A 23,888-nucleotide genomic window follows, 5' to 3' on the forward strand; every position below is an offset into this window, starting at 1 on the left:
ATTTCTTGAGCTGAGTAGACTGACAGTGCTCTCATCGTGTGCTTAACTGACTGACTGCCGTTGCTTCTTGAACCAGCTGTGCGCTGCCAGTGTTGACGCTGTTGGCATCGACCTGTTGTCCTTTCTTCCTCACGGGGAATGGGGAATCGGAAGGGAGGGGCACAAAAGCTTTTAGGAACTAATTTTAGCCTAAAAGTACAAGTTTCAAGAGTCACTTAAGTACATTTTGGAAAATGGTGATAAAGTGAACAGTTCTTCCAGTCAAGATGTTTCTGAAGTTGATTTCCACTAACTTTTGATGTGTTATTCTACTTTCTAAAGGGAAAAAATGGTAGTTGTGAAAGGAACAAAACTGTTTTACATGGAGTGTCATGTTTATTTCCCTATCTTCTGATAACCCTAGAGCCACGATTATTATGATGTGTTGATTGATTATAGCCGTTAAGTCTCTTACTAATCAGTTTCATCACTTACTCTCAATTCACACTTACACCTTTGATTTCTCTTCCATAACAGGGTGATATGGGTTGTCATTGACTAATGAAGAACAGAATTGGTTTCGGCAAGAGACAAACGGAATGCCGACACCAGTCCTAAAATGCATTAATCTTTAATAATCCACATCTGCGTGTTTATAAATGATATAACCAGAGATTGTTAATGTTGATACTCTCTTTTCCAAACAGAAAGTGACATAGGAGTTTGTACTTGCAAACTGCGTTAAATGCGTATAGCTGAATGCCAAGAATGTGACCTTGCTGAGGATGCCAAATGGATTAATTCATTGAATTTTTTTTTTTTTTTAGTAGCATGTTGCACTTTTGCTGTTGGGAAAATCAGATGATGTTCTGAGGAAAGCCCACTAGCCCAACTGCTCATTTTTTTCTTTCAGTCATTAATTCAGCAAAGTGCTCAATGCATCTTATGCTGTGGGTATGTTTCTAGAACTGAAGAAAATACTCTGAATATAAATGGCAAAGGGACCTGTCCTCATGAAACTTAAATTCTAATGAGAAAGACAGGAAATACGCAAATAGTAAATAGCTTATTATTGGGTGGAGGGAATCAGGTTGCTTCTTTAGATGGCAATAATTAGGGACAGTGTCTCTAAGAAATTAATATTCGAACAAGAGGCTCAGTGAATGAAGGTCAAAAGCAAGTCTAGGAGTGAGGTATCCAGGCAGAGCAAAGAGTGAGTACGAAGGCCCTGAATAGGGGTGTGTTTTGAGTGCTGGGCAGGGGACCCAGAAGGAAGTCTTTGGGGCTGGAGCATAGTGGGGAAGGGGAGATAGAGCAGAATGATAGGTGGTTAGATTACAGGGCAAACCAAGACCAGCTTCTCTTGGGTTTTGTAGGTTATGATTGGAATTGAGGGATTTAAGTGTGATGGCGGAGAAGGCAGAGAATGGCATGATCCAGGGCAGACTGTAAAAGGGTCATTGTGGATGCTGAGTGGACTGTAGAGGGGGTGGGGCAGAAGCAGTGAGACCTGTTAGGGGGCTGTTGCAGTCACCAGACCAGTAGGGGGCTTGGTCATGGCTAGAGGTGTGGGTAGCAGTAGTGGGGACAGGATGTTTTTGGCCTGAGAGATTGGTGGTAAACAGTGGTTCTGTCCAGGAGAAGACGAAGGAGTAAATTTTTGAAAGAGGAATCTGGAGTTTGGTTTTGAAGATGTAACATTTGAGAAGCTTATTTGGCATCCAGAGGGCAACTTTTGAATAGGCAGCTGGTTATACATAGACTCTGGATTCCAAGTAGAGATCTAGGCTGGAGAAGAAAGCCTATGAGTCATTAGGGATCTAGATACTGTCACCTAGGACACCTGGCCTGCACCACAGTCACTTGGAGGGCCGATGAGAGCACAGATGACTAGACCCCACACCCAGTTTCTGACTCAGTAGGTTTGGGTGAAGCTGGAGAATTTGCATTTCTGGCAAGTTCCTAGCTGAAGCTGAAATTGCAGTCTGGGAGCTCCTGATCTGGGGAACGAGTGGAGGTCAGTGGTTCTCAACTCTAGCTACGTGAAACGTCCTGGGCCAGACCCCAGAGATGCCAGCTTGATGGATCTGAGTGGAATACTCTGTGGTAAGCTCTCCAGGTGATTATTATGTGTAGCCAGGGTTGGAAATACTGAGAGAAGAATTCTGAGGACTGAACCCTAGGGCACTCCAAAATGTAAGAGACCATGAAGAGGAAAAAGAATAGCCAGTGACAGAAGCGGAAAATAAGGGAGAGTCTGGTGCTGTAGAAGCAGTGCAGAGGAAGACTTTGTGGAATACGAAAGAGACCACCTATATCCATTTCAGCCTAACACTTCCCTAGATATGTCCCAAGGGCATGTTTTAAAAGGAAGCTAGTACTCCCAGTTATGATCATGTATGTATGGGTCACAGAAAAACTTAGAGATAAATAGCTCATTTTTTATGGGGCAGCATATTACCGTTAAAAAAAAAAAAACTTTCTATAGCTAGGTTCTAATTCAATTGAAATTGTAACGTCATGGGAAAAAAATCTTCATGGTAAAATAATTGTTATAGTCTCAGGCCTAATTCAGTTAGTAATAGAATCCCTTATTTTCACAGTTGTTCCTTTTAGTCTTATTTAACACAAAATCCAAAAATCATATCATTTAAATTCTACTTGCAAAAAAGGCAAAAACATGTTTTTAAGAGAGTTGAACCCCAGTGCATAGTTTTTTGTTTGTTTGTTTATGTTGCATGTTACTTTTTACTAGAAGTGGACAGTGGAAACTAGTTTAGTATTCCCTGTTTCAGGTCTACTAAGAGTGGCTTTGGGTCGGATCTTTTCTCCTTCAGAACTGAATTCCCTTTGCCTGGAGTATCCATCCTGCCTGTTACCAACTGGCAAACTCCTACTTACCCTTCAAGACCCAGCTCCATTGTCTTTTTTCTTTTGCAAGGTCATACCGACCCCTCCATACCAGAGAGAGTCCTACTGTCCCTCCTGGTGTTCAGGGTCCTCGAGCTAGCCCAGGAGCCTCTTGAAGGCAGTGATCATTTGCTTCCTTTTTTCCTTCGATGCCAAGAACAGTGCTTGACAACTAAAAGGCACTCCAGAAATGTTGGCCCAATTAAAGAGTTCACAGTTCTCTTAGAATAAACAAGTATTCAAGAAAAGAGAGTACTAAAATTTATAACTTACATAACCTTTCATCCTATGGCTGGAAGCCATCTTTCTGCATCTGTGTTTCACAGTTAATGTGCTAAGTTGTTTCAGTCATATCTGACTCTTTGCAACCCTATGGACTATAGCCTGCCAGTCTCCTCTGTCCATGGGACTTTCTAGGCAAGAATACTGGAGGGCAACAATGCCCTCCTCCAGGGGATCTTTTCGACCCAGGTGTTGAACCCACATCCCTTGTGTCTCCTGATTTGGCAGGCGAATTCTTTACCTCAAGTACCACCTGGGGAGCCCACAATTCAGTTTATGGGATCATTCTATTTGCCTTCCCTCTGGGAAGAGATTCCACTGTGATAAGATTATTCTATTTTCTTCCTCTCAAAAACAGAACCTGAAATAGTGGTCCCAATATCTGACATTTTAAACCAGACCTCTACATATGTAGACCCTGCCTGATTCTAATCCATCATATGCAGAAATTGTGTCACATAAGTACTGTAGCAAAATTCTGGACTTGTGTAATGTCCAGTTTTTTTCATTATCTCATCTTTTTTTAATAAATATCTGTTGTTAGTAACTAACCAGATCTTCAAAGAAAATGGCCAATCAGAAACAGATTGGCTCTGGGGAGGATTTTGTCATTACTCAGATAGTATTCCTGTTTCCAAGTATCCATTGCCAGCACTGGCTAGGTAAACACGAAATGTTAGCTAAGGGCTGGAATTTAGGTTTCAGCAACACACGAATAATAAGCTCCAGATATGTGGAAGTGACAAGCAGAGGTAGGTAAGAAACACGTATTCATGAAAAAGAAAGATACTTGCTGAACGTTTATTTAAAATCTGAAATAAAAGAGTAGATTAAAAAACATCTGAGGATGTGATCCAGAACGTCCTCCTTCCTGTTTGTGCTGCAGCAGTTAATATCCTGCTCTCTTGGAGTGGCCCCTGTATCAGAGGCTCTGCTGTCTTGGGCTCGCCCACCAGGCCCCTCTGCAGGTGCCTCTAGAGTGGTGCTTTGCCCATAGCCTAGTCATCCTTTGTTCCTAAGAGGCATACTCCTGAACTCATCACCGCTGCCCACCCCGCCCCGCCAGCTACCCCAGTACCTTTAAGTAAAAATAATATAGGGTTGGTTGTGCTGCTTAGAACATAGAGATTTCAGTCAGAAGCCTTGGGTTTCTTTTTAAACTTTTTCAGCATACTACAGTGCTTTCACTTTTGCTATTAAAAGTTGTTTTATATCAAGGAAGTTTTATCATGACAATAAGCTCTCATTATTAAGTGTAATTATAAATGCAGTGAATTTTTAAACACTTTGAGAAAACAGTGTTTTCTTTTAGTACATGCATTGACACTTAATTACACATCTATGTAGAAAATACCTAGAAACCATGTCACCTGCAATGCCAGTATTTTTACTGTTGGTCCCAAATTTATATATACTATACCATTTTCCTCAAATCCCCGTAAACTCCCAGACTGTGTATCTTTTCCTACCTTATCTTTCATCCAGAAGTAGCACAAAAATGCCTATGGACTGCCCATGTGTCCCACCTTGCTGTCTGGAAAGCGTGGGCCCCCTCCCTGCAGTGTCTGTATGTAGACTCCTCTGTGGGTCTCTGTGGTAGATGCCAAACATCTCGACACAGGTGAGCATCGGTGTGCAGGTACTTTCCATAGCTGCTTATGTTTACACTTGAGAGTTGTCCTGACGTATCGGGACCTAGAATGAGAAATTTGTGACAAGAGGGGATGGAAGGAAGTGAAACTGTTATTAAAGGAAAGAAAGTGCCTTGGCTTTCAAAAGGCCTGTCTCTTATCAGGCAGTATAGAGCAGCGATCAAGTGGAAAAAAGGGAGCAGGCAGGCGCCTCATCTAATCTTTCTCCTGGGGGCCTAGGTGGACAAATTGGCAACCCTGTTCACAGCTTTTTTCCCTCTCCCCTTTGTACCATAAGAACTGCTAATCGGATCCATGCTGCTGCAACTGTGGTTAGTTATTAACAGAATAAAAGCAGATTTCTTCAAAAGAACGGGTGGGGGAAACGACTATACAAAATTGCAAGGTTGTTAGAATCTTAAATGCACAGCAGTCGATTTTTTCCCTTATTCTGAATTATATGATGAATACAAGTCTTTCATCTGTCACTATACCCATTTCTTCAGAAGGCAGCCAAATATTAAGCTTCTCAAAGAAAAAAGGAATCCTAGAAAGAGGAAAAATATTGAGGAGGAATAAGAATGGGTAAGAGTAGGGGGAAATTAAGTTTTATTTTTATTAATTTGTCCTCTCAAGAGAAATAGAAACTTGCCTGCTCTATGATTTCCTCTCCCCTGCCTCTTACCTTACATCAAAGCAAGGATTAGAACAGATTTAGCTGGTAGCTATTCTGCATTTTGTGTCTGGTGTTCTGTAGGAGTAATGTTCAGAATCTACCTCTTCTTATAGATGACAGAGTACTATGGATCTAGACTTCCAGGTGGAGGACAGGGCAGCTATGTTATATCCAAACAAATCTTCTCTTTGCTCAAAGATTTTTCTGCACCTTAAAGACTTTTAAATTGTACACCTGAACTTTAAAGCTGGCAGAAAGGGTGTATGTTTATGAGGAGGGTGAGTACAGGCATTGAGCAGATTTTTAGCATGGTAGTTTGTGTTTTTCAGTGAGTCTCTGATGTTGATAAGGGATACCTCCTGAGATCCTCATATATCACAAAGATGGAAGTGGCTCCTGCTTTCTAAATCTTTGGTCATAACATGTCTTCACACTTAAAGTTGATAAACTTTCAAGGTTTTATCTTTTATTTAGCGGCATTTCTCACAAAGAAGCAGTTTTTAATCACTTGACCAGAGTTGTTGGGGGAGTAAAGATCTGAACCAGATGGCACTGGGAACAAAGTGAGCACCCAGGTTAAGCCACGTTGCTCAGGTCCCTCAACAGCTGTAGTGCACGGCTGAACATCACGCCTCAGTAAAATCAGACACTGCTCCTCTCTCACACCTTGTAGGCCTTTTAGGAGTTGTCCAGACTAAAAATGTTACATTTTAGTGCTGAGAATTTCCTGTATGTGTTTAGGGCTCTGGTTTATCTTGAGTTAAAGAGTTTAGAGATTGAAATAGTAACGTCTAATAGTCTGCTTTGGAACCAGTCTGTTGTTGCATGTCCAGTTCTAACTGTTGCTTCCTGACCTGCATACAGATTTCTCAAGAGGCTGGTTCCAAATAGGGAAAGGAGTACATCAAGGCTGTATATTGTCATCCTGCTTATTTAACTTATATGCAGAGTACATCTTGAGAAACACTGGGCTGGATGAAGCACAAGCTGGAATCAAGATTGCCGGGAGAAATATCAGTAACCTCAGATATGCAGATGATGCCACCCTTATGGCAGAAAGTGAAGAAGAACTAAAGAGCCTCTTGATGAACTTGAAAGAGGAAAGTGAAAAATTTGGCTTAAAGCTCAACATTCAGAAAACTAAGACCATGGCATCTGGTCCCATCACTTCATGACAAATAGATGGGAAAACAGTGGAAATAGTGACAGACTTTATTTTTGGGGGCTCCAAAATCACTGCAGATGGTGATTGCAGCCATGAAATTAAAAGACGCTTGTTCCTGGGAAGAAAAGTTATGACCAACCTAGACAGCATATTAAAAAGCAGAGACACTACTTTACCAATAAAGGTCCATCTAGTCAAGGCTATGGTTTTTCCAGTAGTCATGTATGGATGTGAGAGTTGGACTATAAAGAAAACTGAGTGCTGAAGAATTGATATTTTTTGAACTGTGGTGTTGGAGAAGACTCTTGAGAGTCCCTTGGACTGCAAGGAGATCCAACCAGTCCATCGTAAAGGAAATCAGTCCTGAATATTCATTGGAAGGACTGATGTTGAAGCTGAAACTCCAATACTTTGGACACCTGATGCAAAGAACTGACTCATTTGAAAAGACCCTGATGCTGGGACAGATTGAAGGTGGGAGGAGAAGGGGATGACAGGATGAGAAGGTTGGATGGCATCATCGACTCAATGGACATGAGTTTGAGCAAACTCCCGGAGTTGGTGATGGACAGCGAGGCCTGGCGTGCTGCAGTCCATGGGGTTCCAGAGAGTCGGACACAACTGAGTGACAGTAGTCTGTTTTACCTCGTATTCCCTGACTTGACTTACCATGCGTCTTGTGAGAGCCTTTTAGTTTCTTACCTCCAGTTCTCTGTAGGAGAGTGTCTACCCAAAAGGACTTTAATGAGTGTCAGGTAGTGAGATTATCCAGTGGGCTTCCTCATGAAAGACATTAGCTAACTTTACTACTTAATACCAGAGGGCAGTTAGAAAACTTCTGGTTCAATCCAGTGGGCCGAGTAAAATAATAATGCGTAATAGCAAGCTTACAAAAAACAAAACCCAGAGAGTTTATAGTACATCCCTTTGAGGGCATAATTTTTATGTAGGATGCATGATAGACCTTTGTAGTTACTCTGTGTGGGACTTCAGCAGTGAGGTTAATAGTGAGACTCATAACCTGAGACTACAGCGGAGGGAGTAGTTGGAAACATAATGCAGCGGGTACTTGACTGCGTGTTTGGGGTGAAGATACGTGGTTCTTGTAAGGGTTCTGTCAGGTTCGTGGGGATGGCTTCATTACCTTCATGCCTTAGAAGTCCACAAGTTATGCCTCTTGCAGTACTAATTTTTATTTTCAGGAGCCAGTGACACATCAACAGTTTGTAATTTCTTGGGTAAGGACTTGGGAAAATCTTACCCTATTTTGAATGAACTTTTGAACCATAAGATATAGAAAGGTTTGTCATCCAAGGTTCATGTTCCCTGTTTGAAGTTGGGGGAGCAAGTTGCTGTGGCTCTGTGTTCCCATTTGGAGGGTACAGGTAGAGGAAAGTGTTACTTTCTATTATATACTACTCTAGTTTGAGACAGAGTTGGTTCACAGTAAAGTATTGTGTTGACAGCCTGTTCACAGCTGCCTGTCCACCTTCCTTACCCTGATACAGCACCCCTTGGTAAGACAGCAAACATTAGTAAGTACTGGGAGTCCATCGTCAGGTCCCTTCGTAAACTGTTCACTGTAAGCACTAAGTTGCAGCCTGAGCAGATTCCATGTTTTAAATGTCTGCTCTGGAGCACGCTGGGGTAGCTGGCTTCATGAATCTGAATAAGAAAAAATTTGTTCCCTTTGTTGAAGCAGATTAAACAGGAGACACCTACAGAGCGATGCTATACTCAAAATAATTTGTGGATTTTCTAAAGCATCTAAATAAATGCCTAAGACTAGGCCATTTATTAAATTTATGGATTATTGAAAGCTCATTTTTCACTCACACCATTTCTCTTAGGTGTTATGCAGGTATTTCATGTACTATAATGATGACCAGGGAAGTCTTTGCTGCTTGCCTTGCAGAACTGCACTATCTAATCACATTGATTTGGATATGATCGTAGATAAGATGTTCAGTGATTTCTGTAGATACGGAGCCCACCAAGCTATCCACCATTGCCATCTATAAACAAAATCATGTTTGTCCTTTATCACAGCAAAGAAAAGATCCTAACCAATACTTTGTGTTAGGATCAGCTATTTGTAAAGAAGCATTACAAAAAGCTGAGAAAAGAAGAGAAACAAAAGGCAAAGGAGAAAAGGAAAGATATACCCATCTGAATGCAGAGTTCCAAAAAATAGCAAGGAGAAATAAGAAAGCCTTTGTAAGTGAGCATTGCAAAGAAATAGAGGAAAACAACAGAGTGGGAAACACTAGAGAAAATTAGAGATACCAAGGGAATATCTCATGCAAATACAGGCAAAATAAAGGACAGAAATGGTATGAACCTAACAGAAGCAGAAGATACTAAGAGGAAGTGGCAAGAATACACAGAAGAGCTATACAAAAAAGATCTTAATGACCCAGATAACCACGATGGTGTGATCACTCACCTAGAACCAGACATCCTGGAATTCGAAGTCAAGTGGTCCTTAGGAAGCGTCACTATGAACGAGGTAGTGGAGGTGATGGAATTCTAGCTGAGCTGTTTCAAATCCTAAAAGATGATGCTATTAAAGTGCTGCACTTAATATGCCAGCAATTTTGGAAAACTCAGCAGTGGCCACGTGACTAGAAAAGGTCAGTTTTCATTTCAATCCCAAAGAAGGGCAATGCCAAAGAATGTTCAGACTACCACACAATTGCACTCACTTCACATGCTAGCAAAGTAATGCTCAAAATTCTCCAAACCAGTCTTCAACAGTACGTTAACTGAGAACTCCAGATGCTCAAGCTGGATTTAGAAAAGGCACCAGAGATCAAATTGCCAACATCCATTGGATCGTCGAAAAAGCAAGAGAGTTCCAGAAAAACATCTACTTCTGCTTCATGGACTACACTAAAGCCTTTGACTGTGTGGATCACAACAAACTGGAAAATTCTGAAAGAGATGAGAATACCAGACCACTTTACCTGCTTCCTGAGAAACCTGTATGCAGGTCAAGAAGCAACAGTTAGAAACGGGCATGGAACAACGGACTGGTTCCAGGTTGTAAAAGGAGTACATCGAGGTTGTACATTGTCACCCTGCTTACTTAGCTTATATGCAGAGTACATCATGTGAAATGCTGGGCTGGATGAAGCACAAGCTGAAATCAGGATTGCTGGGAGAAACATCAATAACCTCAGATATGCAGATGACACCATCCATGTAGCAGAAAGCAAAGAGGAACTAAAAAACCTCTTGAAGGTGAAAGAGATGAATGAAAAATCTGACTTAAAACTCAGCATTCAGAAAACTAAGATCATGGCATCTGGTCCGATCAGTTCATGGCAAATAGATGGGGAAACAATGAAAATAGTGACAGACTTTATTTTCTTGGGCTCTAAAACCACAGTGGACAGTGACTGCTGCCATGAAATTAAAAGACCCTTGCTCCTTGGAAGAGAACCTATGACAAACCTAGACAGCATTTTAAAAAGCAGAGACATTACTTTGCCAATAAAGGTCCATTTAGTCAAAGCTATGATTTTCTAGTGATCATGTATGAATGTGAAAGTTGGACCTTAAAGAAGGCTGAGTGCCAGTGAACTGATGCTCTTGAACTGTGGTGTTGGAGAAGACTCTTGAGAGTCCCTTGGGCTACAAGGAGATCAAACCAGTCCATCCTAAAGGAAATCAACCCTGAATATTCATTGGAAGGACTGATGATGAAGCTGAAGCACCAGTGCTTTGGCCAACTGATGTGAAGAGCTGACTCATTGGAAACGACTCTGATGCTGGGAAAGATTGAAGGCGGGAGGAAAAGGGGATGACAGGATGAGATTGTTGGGTGGCATCACCGACTTGATGGACACAAGTTTGGGCAACTCTGGGAGATGGTGAAGGACAGGGAAGCCTGACGTACTGCAGTCAACAGGGTCACAGAGTTGAACACAACTGAGTGACTGAACAATAACAACAACAAGTACTTTGTGTTTTAGAAATGAGAGGAAGTAGCTGCAAAATATAAGAAATTATATCCTCGAAAAAATCTGCAAGGTCAGACTGTGGCAGAGGAGTCTCATGTTCTGCTTGAGAGAGCTGATTTCCATAACATGAAGTATGAGGATGTATTCGAAAAATGCAACCCAGTGTCTTAGTTTGGGATGCACAGAGTTGAATAATGAATGGCAGTGCAAAATGAAAGTTGATCATGACTATGTTGTATCGGTAATTGGTAGCAGTAATTTCTACAATGTGTGCTTTTAAAACAACAGCAGCAACTCCTCACTAAAGTTAGTGACTACCAAGATTTCTTGAAAAGTGGGAGCATAATTCAGTTTCTAATTGCTCAAAACTATAAAATATATATTGATTTTTGTAGCAGCATTCCAGGGAAAGAATGTGGTCATAGTAGAATTATTCACAAAATGGAAATATTCCTCATTTCTTCTCAATATTCAACAACAGCCCCAGCTGGCAATTTAATTCACATAATTTGCAGGCCGTATGTTTCCTAACAAGCCTGTCTTACCCTTATTAATTACCTAAAAATAAATTGTGAATAGGATCCAAGTTTTTGTCACTAAACACCTCCTGATCCCCACACACCCTAAAGATCCTTACTGAGCAAGATGGGCTAACAAAATCGTTAAGGTCTCTGTGCGTCAATGTGTCATTTCATGTTAATTTTAAGAAGCCAGTCCTCCTCAAATACTAATGGTGAAATATCATTTAGTACAGTGCCTCGTATATAGTAAGTACGGAGTGGTTTTTTTTAATGTCATTTTTTACATTCAATTAAAACCATCTCCAATTTATATAAGAAGTTGTTAAGACAAATGAATATGCTTTCCAGATGTTGCTCTGTCTTTATCCACTTTTTCCCATTGTCAGTTAATGTAGTAAAATTGGAGAGGGAGAATGGATTCCAGGCAGGAAAGTTGAGATCTGAGTAGTGTCTGTCATTAAAACTCCAGATTTACCCTGTTGATTAATTATATCATTATTCAATCTTGGTAACTAAATCCATCTTGTGAAAGTGAAGTCGCTCAGTTGTGTCTGACTCTTTGTGACACCATGGATTATACAGTCCATGGAATTCTCTAGGCCAGAATACTGGAGTGGGTAGCCTTTCCCTTCTCCAGGGGATCTGCCCAACCCAGAGATCGAACCCAGGTCTCCCACATTGCAGGTGGATTCTTTACCAGCTGAGCCACAAGGGAAGCCCAAATCCATCTTAGGTTGATTTTTTTTTTTTTTTTAAGCAAAAACAGTGTGAAGGAAAGAAATTCTTTTCTCCTGTCCACTACAACTTTTGAAAAATGAGATTTCTGGGTATTTCTTTGTCTGTTAGTATTATTTAGAGATAGCATGGTATTACTTTTAAAAGCGTGAATGATTTGCTTGCCAGAGACTGTTGTAGTTCAGAGTTAGTATGCTTGTTCTTATTGAGTTCCTGTAGTTGTATGCTATAGTAATTTAGAAAGAAATTAACCCAGGGAAATTTTGGCCTCAATAAATGATTAATGTAGAAATCCTATTTATCTCATGTTTATTCTCTGCTGCCCCAACAAAACAGTGGTAGAGTGTAACTTAAATATGACTGCATCTGATCAATAGTTCTGATTTATTTGTTTCAGTCCGGCCAAAAAGAGTTGGGAGCATAAAACTACAAGGAATTGCTTCTCTAAAAATATATTTGCTAAATGCACTTGCCATTTAAGTCTTAGAACTGCACTTGAATTAAGTGCTGAGAAATCCAGGGCACCCTATACACTAGATCTGATTTGGAAGAGGGCACAAATGAAATTCTTACTGGCATTTATTTATGTAGGCCTCTTTACTAAGTTTGGAGGGTGTACTGGCTTTCTAAGTCATCACTGTTGTTAATAAATGCCATTTGATATTTACTGACTTTCTGAGCAAGTGTTCCTGAATGTTTCTTTAATGATATTGTAGTTTAGAATAGGGATCAGCAACTACCACCTTTGGGCCAAATCCAGCTTGCCACCTGTTTTTGTAAATAAAGTTTTATTTATGCTGCTCTTGTTTACATGTTGTCTGTGGCTTCTTTTGCACTACAACAACTGCGTTGAATAGTTGAGACAGAGAACATATGGCCTGCAAAACCTGAAATATATACTATCTGGCAGTTTATAGGAAAACGGTTGCCTATTCCTACTCTGAAATAAGATAAAACTACATATTTACTGATAACTTATAAAGATCTAATTAACTATTAGTCTGCACTTGGTTTCTGGCGTAATCAGCCACACATTTATTTAATCAACAAATATTTATTGAATGTTTGGTTCAAAGGAAAATACTAGCTAACCAAATACAATAGTGTATGTGTGTTCAGTTGCTCAGTTGTGTCCGACTCTTTGCAACCCCATGGACTGTAGCCCACCAGGCTCCTCGGTCCATGGAATTTTCCAGGCAAGAACCCTGGAGTGCGTTGCCATTTCTTTCTCCAGGGGATCTTCCCAACTCAGGGATTAAAACCAGGTCTCACGAAGGAAGCCCCACACTCTTTTACACACGCACACACTGAGGTATAGAGTGTGTATGTGCACATTGGTGTGCATACTCTCTTCACTGAGAGAGGCTGGAAGCAGTAACTCCCCAGAAATAACGAGCAGGCCCAATGCCCAGATTTTAGTCTCTTAACACCATTCTCTAATAGAAAGAACCAGAGCTCTAAGAAGAAGTAATTGATTATAGGACTGGGGCAAGGAAAATAAAAGATGAGCCTGGAATACCTTGTGACTTCTAAAAAATAAAGATTTGAAGGAGCTTCTAATGGTCAAAGCTGAAACAATTTGAGCAACAAAATAATGGCACAGTTGGATTTTAATCCATGAGTGTGTGAATTTTCTGTTCACTATGGCAAATTATCACAGTTTAGCAGCATAAAACAACACGCATTTATTAATCTCACATTTTCCATGGTCACGAGTCCAGTCACAGCCTCACTAGGTCCTCCTCTCAGGGTCAGATGGCTCTGGTCCAAGTGTTGGGTTGTCTCATATTCATCTGGAGGCTCAGCTTGGGCATACTGTGCTTCTAGTCTCATTCAGACTGTTTGGAAGAATTTGTTTCCTGTGGTTGTAGAAGTGAGGCCCTCAAGTTCCAGAGGCTGCCTGTCCTAGCCGTGCGGCTCAGTTCCCATCGTAGAAGTGTACTTCATCAAGGCCATCAAGAGCATCCTTACAGAAGGCCTAAGCCCTCTGTTAGCATCAGGCCCTCACAGGGTTACTTCCCTTCTGATTATTTCAAAGTCAACTGATTATGGACTTTAATTACGTCTATAAAATCCCTTTAACTTTGCCATATAAAATAATTTTAGAAATGATATCCCATCACTTCTGTTATATTCTTTTATTAGAAGCCAAGACACAGGTTCTGCCCTCAGTGAAAAGGTGGAAATTACATAAGAATTTGACTCTTTGGAAATCATTCTGTGATGTGTCTTCCATATCGAGTCCATATGAATAGAGGCAGTCTAATAAATACATGAAGAAATGGAGAAGAAAAGATTATTCTTCCTCATAGTAGATTCCCAATCACAAATGTGGAAGGAAAGAGGGAAACAAAATATTATCGTTAGCAAGCACCACTGTAATAAATGCTGCAGACAAGGTTCTCTAATGGATGCTAAAATTAGTGGGTGCAAGATTGAGGAGACACAGGATTTGCAGAGTCTCAAATATCTCCCCTAAGATACTCATCAACTACAAAGAGCAGAAATGCAGTAACTTTTTATTGGAGCTTGGTAGACAACAGCTTTGCCAAGTAATCAAGGCAAAAGTCACCACAAATGAAACATCAGTGACATTAACCTCTTGGTAGAATGAACTGAAAAGGGCACAACACTTTCGTTGTACACGTCCCAAAATGCATTACCTTGCTTCGGTCCTGACAAAATAACAGACTAAGCCAAATTGAGGAACATTCTAGAAACGACTGATCTGAACTCTTCAAAAGCATCAAGGTCATAAATATGAGGAAAGACAGATTAGACTGAAGAGGAGAAATAACAACTAAATGCAATATGAGACGCTAGAATGAAAAAAGAAGCACTGACTGGAAAAAAATGGTAAAATTCAAATATCTTAGTAATTTCTTACCATTTTAAGTTCCTCTTGATAATTATATAAAGGTTCTATAAGATGTGATCACTAGGAGAGGTGGGCTAAGGAATATACAACAGCCCCTTACATAGGTGGTGCTAGTGGTCAAGAATCCACCTGCCAATGCAAGAAATGTAGAAGATGCAGGTTCGATCCCTGGGTTGGGAAGATCCCCTGGGGGAGGAACTGACAACCCACTCCAGTATTCTTGCCTGGAGAAGCCCATGGACAGAGGAGTCTGGCAAAGAGTCGGACACGACTGAGCACAGCCCTCTTGTACTGGCTTTGTAGCTTTACTCTGAGTCTTAAATTAATTACACATAAGCGCTCTTCTGTAAAAAATTTTAATACAAACTTGTGCTTAGAATTTTAAGTTGGCAAAAGCAGACATTAAGGTCATTTACTGATGTTTCATTTTTTAGTTTGTTGGACCAAAAATTTTGGACAGTATTGTGTACGTAGCCATTGAAGAGTGAATACCTCCATGTGAAGTGGTGGAATTTGTTCTATCTCACAGATAGTGTTTACATCACCACGTTGTGCTTCCATCATCATAGACACAGACTAGGGAGAAAATGAGACTTTCTTTAAACACTCAGTTTTACTGTTAAAGCCTTCTCGTGAATTTGCTACATATGAAAACATTCTCTTTTAAAGTAGTTACCACACTTTGTTTAAAAGGTTTTCTTTAACATCATATATATGGCATATAGAAATCTATGATTCGAGAGGTGTTCAGTCATTTCAGTTAGTTCAAAAAGCTCTGAATTGTCTTCTTTATATGGTCACTGGACAGAAATGGATCATCTGTATTATGTTTCTCAAACGTGTTTTCTGATCATGTCACAGTCATCTGCTGTGACTTTGCTTATACCTATGCTAATGGGAGATGAAGTTATTTCTTAGTAACTATGAAACTATCGATGTAGGGGCTGGTGGAAGACCCAGAGGGATGGGGTAGAGGGGGGAGGTCGGAGGGGGGATCGGGATGGGGAATACATGTAAATCCATGGCTGATTCATGTCAATGTATGGCAAAAACCACTACAATATTGTCAAGTAATTAGCCTCCAACTAATAAAAATAAATGGGGGAAAAAAAAAAACTACTGATGGAAAGACAGGGATTGAAAGCAAATGGAGAATTTAAAACAGTTTGGGCAAGTCTATCGTTACCATGAAAAGACTGTTTAAAAGACTTTAAAAGACAGATTTAGCAAATGAGTAGATAACTCATCGCTTTAAAGAGAGATCTTTTAGAAAGTCACCAGACACCACTAGTGCTGCTTGGATATGGCAATTTTTTGTGAATTCATGAGCATCCTTACAGCCTTTTTTACGTTTACTTGAAATATGGCATATAAGAGCAGGGCCTGGGGCAGGTAAAGTGTAAGCAGAGGTGCCCTGTATTAACATGGAATTGCTGCTGTTGTGTTTCTTACTGTCATGAGTCTATGAGTTCAGTCTGTTATGTAGAAACAATCATTACAATGTCAGCACTTACTATCTTACTGCAACTGATTCCCCAGTGACATTTTAAAAAGTCAGTATTTGGCTGCAGAGTGCTTTAAATTTCTAAATGGACTGGAGCTTAGGGGCCGTAGGGTATTTCATAGGAAGCACATGACCCTGAGTGGACACACAGCAACTTTAGTCTATCTGTAGCCAAGTTGATGGCAGTGTTTACCCTTGAAGTTGTTTTTACCCAAAATGTAAGTGTTTTTGCTTTATTTATTTGGTACTAATACTAATTTACTGCAGATGTCTTAAGAGTAAATGAATGGTTAAACAGTGCTTTGAGGATTATGCTAAATTCAACTGCCTTTGTTACTCTGTAATACTTGTACTCTCAGAAATGTATCTATACTTCTGAGGCAGAAAGTGAGCTGTTTGTTCTTAAATTAAAAAATCATGTCTCTAGACCTCATGTAATTCACTATCTGTCTTTAGTTAATAAAATAAAAATTTTTGTTTTATTTTAATAAAGTTAATTAAAGTGTTTTGCTTTAATTCCTATTGTCATATTAAGGACCATGAAATAACAAAGATTTATTAATTATTTGTTATGCTGATGGAGGGACTAAAGAAGTAAACAACTTGATTCCTGTCTCATGGCGCTTACCTTATAGTTTGAAAAGACAAAAAGCAAAAATTAAATGGAAATCAAATAGTTGGTAAATAGACACTATTGCTGTATTAGCAATAAAGATTAAAAGATGCAGAGTAGTGTTTCTTCTTTAGTGATAATGTATACTATATTTTATAGTTGTGTCTTTTAATTGAGCTTTCCGTTTAAGTTTTTGTTGAATCTCTGATTGACTTAGAAGTTTTTTAGAAGTAATTTTTTATTGCTAGATTAAGTAAATATTACTCTTAAAAGGTTGTTGGCTATATTAAGTAAATATTACTCATAAAAGGTTGTTGGCCACTATGCTGCCTGCCCACTTAGAAGCTAGTTTAAACTTGGGAGTCTGAGTTGACTTCATCAGTCTGGGATTTTGTTAAATGTATTGTAGAAGTGTGTGTCAAGAGATTTGAGCTTGTAGATTGATTTGTGAATTTGGGAACTCATACAGTAGAAAATTGAACTTTTCAGGAGGTGATTTGATAAAGATGTTCATGCATGTTTCCTCTTTGTTTTACAAAAAAACAGTATAAGATATAACTCTCTTTGAGCTGTATGTTTTTCTTTGTGGAGCAATACCTTTTGTGATCATGAAGATTAAATACATTTAACTGTGTCTTGGTTTTGCACAATTGCAACATTATTGCAGAGGGTTCCCTATCCCCACTTCCTCTCCTGTGTTTTTACAGGAAGTCAGATGCCCCCTCAGCCACCTGGGAGCCAGTCAGAATCCAGTTCTCATCCTGCCTTGAGCCAGTCACCAATGCCACAGGAAAGAGGTTGGTCTTCAGTTCATATCTTACATACCTTTGTGTTTTGAGTATATAAGGTTTAAATGAGTTTGCTTACCTATGTACCTCCTTATACACATTTTTTAAAAAGCTATTATGTTTTCTCATTGGATGAAAGAAATACCTATGAACTGACATATAACAATAAATACTGAAAAGAAGGATGGTTTCTGGTAGATTGGGTGGTTTTACCAAATCCCAGTTCAAGCTCCAGAGAATCTGCGTGTCCACATAGAACCAGGGAGTATAGTTTAAACATAACTGCTGTCTGATATTTGATCTAGCTGTGTAAAAATGACTATTAATGATTCAATTTTGGTATTGGTCCTAATGAAGTAAAGTGCATCTGTTTAGCTATTTTGGTCAGTTACTTTTCCCATGATATTTAACAGTAAATTTTTAAATGCATAGTGAAACCTTGTATTTTAGAATTATAGGATCTTAGAAATGGAGCTGACCTGGAAGACTGTAGAGTCCATTCATCTCAATTTATGAATAAAGAAATTGAGGGCCGTAGAGGTTCTGCATGACCTTCTCATTCTCAGAGACTAGTTCGTGTCCAAGCCAGAAAAAGCAGTGTGAGCTTTTCCTGAGCATTCAGGTTGTCCCGCATCTGCAGACTCTGACCTTTTACTCAGTTCTACAAGTTGACCCCCATATATTCTTGCCTTGACTGAGGCCTTAGGCCTTCATCTATTTGCTTCTGTCTTACTTCCCCCTTTTGGAGGAAAAGTTACTCTTATTGATGGTGGAGATGGTGATTTTAGTCCGGATGAGTGTAGATAGGATTTACAAGTGTGCCATACCATCTAGTCTGTGCCTGATCACCACCTCCTACTGCCCATGAGTCAAGCCTTGCCTGCCTGCCCCACACCACCCCCCCAATGGAGATGTCACGTTCCTTCGCTCCACCTCTTCTCTCACTTGCCCAGAAGACAAAAGTTGCTGGCTTGGTAGCTAATATTTAAAGACTCCTGTCCCCTAATGTCTATAATTATTTCTGTATGAGTTGTAAAGATGATGATTTGTTTCTAATTAGATGAAGTTTCAGTTATTTTACATATTAAAAACTCAGCAATGTGTTATTTAGAAAGTAATACCAATAAAAAGATGGATTACCCTTTTCTATACATCATTTGTGTTAAAATGAATGTTTAGTAGGAATAAAATGAAATTTCAATTTCTAATACCTTTACATATTTAACCTTTTATTATCATTTAATGTGCAGTTAATACTTTAATTCCCTTATCAAAATACTACGATATGTTTTAATAATGGAGTAGTAATGGTTTTTAAGCTTTGGAGTGCATGAGAACCATCTGGAGAACTTGTTAAGCCGGATTGCCAGGCCACACTGCAGGTTTCTGATCCTGCATCAGAAAACCTGCATCTCCGACCAGTTCCTCAGTGCTGCTGATGCTGCTGATCCAGGGACCATACTTGAGAACCACTTCTTTGTAATGATACTCTAGTGTGTTTTAATAATTGTGTGATGTGTGTACTTGTTTCTCTATAAACTTCCCACTGCGGCCTCCTATAAATTGGTCTTGTATGTCACATCGTCTCTATAAATCGCTTGTTCTGTGTTAACTCCCCTATGGCTCTGTTGTCTGGGAGACATGACAGATGCTTCTGGAAGGAACGCTGGAGCCAAGCCAGTGGCAGTTTCCCCAGACTCCCTTTTTGTGGCTATCGGTTGTACCTACCTTGTGGTACTGGGTCAAGGAAGTGAATTAAAAAAGAATAGAGGAAATTATCCTGCGCTGAAAGCCCACTCAGGCCAGACCCAGAGCTAAAATGAAGATATTTGTTGTTTCATTTTCACCATAACCCTGTAACATCATTCCTACTGGGAGAATTCTGCTTACTTTGTAAGCATCAGAAGATAAAAGGTACTTTATTTGGAAATCCTACAATAAACCTTTATTGCTACAAACTGAAAAAGAACCCCTCTTCTACATTCTCCATTGTCTTTTCAGCCCCTTCCACCTGACAGACATTTAAGAAATGTAAAAATGTAGAATGCCAAATGTGAAGGACAAGATGACAGGAAATGTAGTTAAATCAAAGTTTTAACCTAAATGAATACATTTGCAAGACAAAACCCAGGGTGTTCCTCTGGTGTCACTGCATGGAAACCACTTGTTGATTGTTTGGGTTTTTTCCCCCTCTTATGTCTCGTGTGATTTTGGTAACTGGTAGTGGATACATAATTGACAACCTGTCTAGTTTTAATGACCATTTCCTTCAAATAATAAAAGATGACTTTTATAATTTGCTAAATCTGAATTGATTTTTGTGAACATGTTCTTCTGACTCCCTGAGACTGTGCTGGAGGCCCCACGTGCATCCCTTGGATGCTGCTTTGCCATGTAAGAGTTAAATTTCCTCTAAAATTGGGTAACAAGTACTTTTTTTTAAATGACTTTATTTGTTTAAATCTAGGAAGATATTTAGCTCCTACCTGATCACACTTGATCATGTGTTTTAACGGCAGATGACATAATCATTTTAATGATTTGATACAATAATGAAAAGCATTTTTTGTTTGTTTTACCATCATTTGGTATGTTCCAACAATATATATAGTGCAAAGTAAATCTAAGAAAACCCTTACTATGAAATTCCCCAGTATTGATTCCCACGTAATTTAACTTACTTTATACCTTTATAATTTATATACCCTCTCCCCTTATTTAAGGAAGTAATGAAAGAAGAGGAAAAAAATATATTGCTGAGTTGGCATCTTATTTTTAAAAATGTATTTTTTCTCAGAAACCATGGACCCTGATAGACAAGATAAGGCACAGCCTCTGTACTGCTGAGTGCTAAAATAACCAAGCTAAACACTTCCTTTTACACTTATTTGTTTTAACAAGCAAGATTATAAGAGAGTAAAATTCCACAATTATACACATTTTCTTCAATATACCCATAGGAGATAGATTTACTTTAATGGCGGAGAATCCAGAAACTCACTTGCCCAGAGACACCTGCACAAAACAAGAGACTCAGGAAAGCCTGCTTTCCTGTGGAGTGCAGTGTTCTGGGTCCTTCCCACACTCCTTGTGGGGTCAGCCTCGCTGACCTGCCACCCTGGCGCTCAGTCCCTTCAGGCTCAAGAAGCTGCTGTCTTGCTCTGCTGTCATTTTTGGGGTTTGATCTTTGTATTCCCATTCAGGAAGAACATTTATTAATAAATTACATACCCTGTTGAGAATTTTGCAAATCTGAGGCTGTCCTAGGGTCCGAACAGTGCTGACAGCAGCAAGGCCATCTCCTTGTCCCGAGGTTGAGCACAGAGTCCGTGCTCCATCTAGACCTGGGGCCCTGCAGTGCCCACCCCCTCTTTCCCTGGTGGTCCAGGTGTCAAGTGTATCAAAAGGCAGCAGTCACAAATTCATTTCCCCACATTGTGTGTAGGCAAAAATAAGTGTATCTATAGTTTTCTATTTTCCATCTACAAAGGTGTATGTGGGTATGGCCATCAGAATTTACGGAAAGGAGGGAGACACTTTGGAGATCTATTGACTTCTTTATCCTTATGAAGTATTGTCTCCTCTATGTTTCATGTACTTTGCAGCATAAAACTTGATTTATACTCTCCTGTTTGCATATTATGTGGTGCTTCTTACTAAGTGAATAAAAAAAAATTAGTTCAGATTCTTTGGTATTAACTTTTTCATTACTGATATGTTTGTTTTTTTAAAACGTCAAAACTTCAGCTTAGTATTGTCATTGGTTTTTATTTAAGCCAAATCTTTTCTCTCTAGACCTCATATAGCAACATGCTTTCACCCAAAAAAATCAAATACTATGAATTATACGAACTAAGGCATTGGAAGAATAGTTAAGATAACCCTAAAATACTGAAATATATTTTACTAGAAAATTGTAACCAACATGTTTAGATTCGCTTTATCCTTACTTCTTAATCTTTAACATATATATCTTAAAATTTGAAAAAGGCAGTAAGAAATGGCTTACTAGTAGATTGTCCTATTTTCTCGCAGGGAATATAGGATAGCCATCTGAGTAGATAAATAAGTATAATTATTATTAACACCAAAATGATCACATTTTTAACCTCTGTAAAACGTTAAGCTTAATGAAACTAGCAAATGCCCTTCTAGTTTATTGGATTAGCAATTAGGTGAAAACGTTTCAAGAAGGCTTATTTATTTGGACAGATGTAGAGAGGTTCAGAATTAATTTTTTGAAAACCTTTTAATTGAATTCCCTTTTAATTTTCACAGTGGTGTCTAGTTAAATATTCATGTTAGTGCTAGTGGTTTTCTGAAGGTCTGAACTAGATCTGGATTCTCAAAATCAACATAGGTTATTTAACCCTTTTCATCTAGTATGCCAGCAGGGACTTCCTTAGTGTAATCCCATAGTATTTGAATAATTAGAAGGTAGTAATGAGGATTTAATTAGTCCTTGAGATATGCTGAAAGCAGAACCACTAAGAACCTTCCCTTTTGGATATGGCTTGCAAGCAGAATTGATGCTGCTCCCAGACTGTGATGTGCTAGGAAATATATTCTGTTGCTGGAGGCAGTACTTAGGCACCATTCCGTGACCGTATGGAGGGCGTCCTGGGTGAGACTTTCCAGAATTATCCGGTTCCCCCACCCCCAGCCTTCATTCTTGTCCAGCTACAGGACAACCTTTCTTCCTCTCTCAACTGTTTAAATAGGTTTGTAGTTAAAGTCTACAGTATTACTGTACCTAATTGAGAATTGTCTTTTACTGTATCAGTGGTGCCAAAATTAGGCTAGACAAGTTGTGTAGCTACTCTGTAGTTTCAGGACAAGGAAAAAAATAACAAAATATTGCAGTTTTATGTATTTTTAGTATTTAATCCAGCCAAACTTAGTTCTTGACGGCTATTTGTCAGATGAATCACAAAATTCTCATTTTTGGAATCTGATATTCACAGTGATATTTATTAGTAGCTCCATTTTTATAAACACAAATAGTGCCATTTTCTGGAAAAAGTGTGTAGCAGAATGGTGAGCTCAGGCATTTAGATGTCCTTTTTGTGTGCTACCATAAGAAGGTGAATCAGAATCTTATGTACTTCGAAATATAAGGTTTCAAACTTAGATATTTTAAGTAGATTGAATAGAATATGTCTTTGTTCTGTTATTAATCCCAAATGTTAACTGCCTTGATATAGTTTTATTCCCACTCTTTAATGGTGTATGTTAGCTTCTTTTCAGCATATGAATAGAATTCCTCATCAAATTTCTAAGCACATTCTATTCGCACGGGGTAAATCTTTCTCTTCCTTTTTAATGGGAAGGGCAGAAAAGAGATCTCTTAAAATAAATCCAGTGTCTTTCTGTAGGTTAGACTGAACTCTTGAGGGCCAGACCAAATCTTATTTATGCCCTGCACCTTACGCTACAGTGGCATCTTCTATATACTAGGTGCTCAGCAAAGATTGAGTTGAGCGACAGGAAATAATTCAGCCTTCACAACCATTCAGAAGTTTCAGATCTATTCAGAGCACAGAACAAAGAACAAAGTATTTCTTGCTCTGAAATTAATTAGCTTCCAACTAATAAAAATAAATGGAAAAAAAAAGCCTCCCATATTGATATGTCTTCTTTCAGTTTTACCATTGTAAGTCATTTGCTGTAGCATAGTGTTTCTCTCTCTTGAACCAGATTAAAGCTACCACTTCTGTCTTACATTCTTCCAGAAATATTTGTACAGTCATACAGACACAGTGTCAGTCTGAGGTGGGGTGCTCGCACCTGGAGCCTCACAGTAAAGTGTGCTGTCCAGAGGCCAACCATGCGCTTCACAACCCCAGAATATTTAGCGGGAAATAAGTAAAACTTTGGAAAAATTTTTAATGCTGTTGGCTATTTCCTAGTGATATTCACACCAAAAATCAGTTTTGAAATTTTTAAAATTATTTTTGTACATCTTAATTGACCTAACTCAGTTGTCAAGAACGGATTAACCAGTAAGTACAGAAATGGAAGAGGCCATCGAGATAATGGTTAAGGAGTTGAAAATGGGATTTTGTGTGTGTGTGCAAACTACAGAAATTATTTTGTCGCTCTTTCTCTGAGGTTTTCAGTTTTCAGTGTGATGGTCAATCTGCAGATGCTCAGATGGTTCATAGGTTCCCTGGTTGTCAGAGAAGGATCTCCCAGTCAACCTGTCTAATTGTTCTTGCATGTAAAGGTGTTCTTATCACTT

The 23,888-nt window shown here is 39.2% G+C and overlaps 1 protein-coding gene across 1 annotated transcript in view; it reads left to right on the plus strand.

Moving 5' to 3' along the window:
• The window catches only part of ARID1B (AT-rich interaction domain 1B), a 410,189-nt gene that overhangs the window by 299,223 nt on the left and 87,078 nt on the right, over nt 1-23,888 (plus strand). Inside the window, exon 6 of the mRNA XM_043456854.1 lies at nt 17,567-17,656. Within this exon, the coding sequence (XP_043312789.1) occupies nt 17,567-17,656 (90 nt within the window). The remainder of the gene's footprint in view (nt 1-17,566; nt 17,657-23,888) is intronic.

This window comes from Cervus canadensis, chromosome 33 (genome assembly GCF_019320065.1).
Source record: "Cervus canadensis isolate Bull #8, Minnesota chromosome 33, ASM1932006v1, whole genome shotgun sequence".
In the NCBI taxonomy this organism is placed as follows: Eukaryota; Metazoa; Chordata; class Mammalia; order Artiodactyla; family Cervidae; genus Cervus; species Cervus canadensis.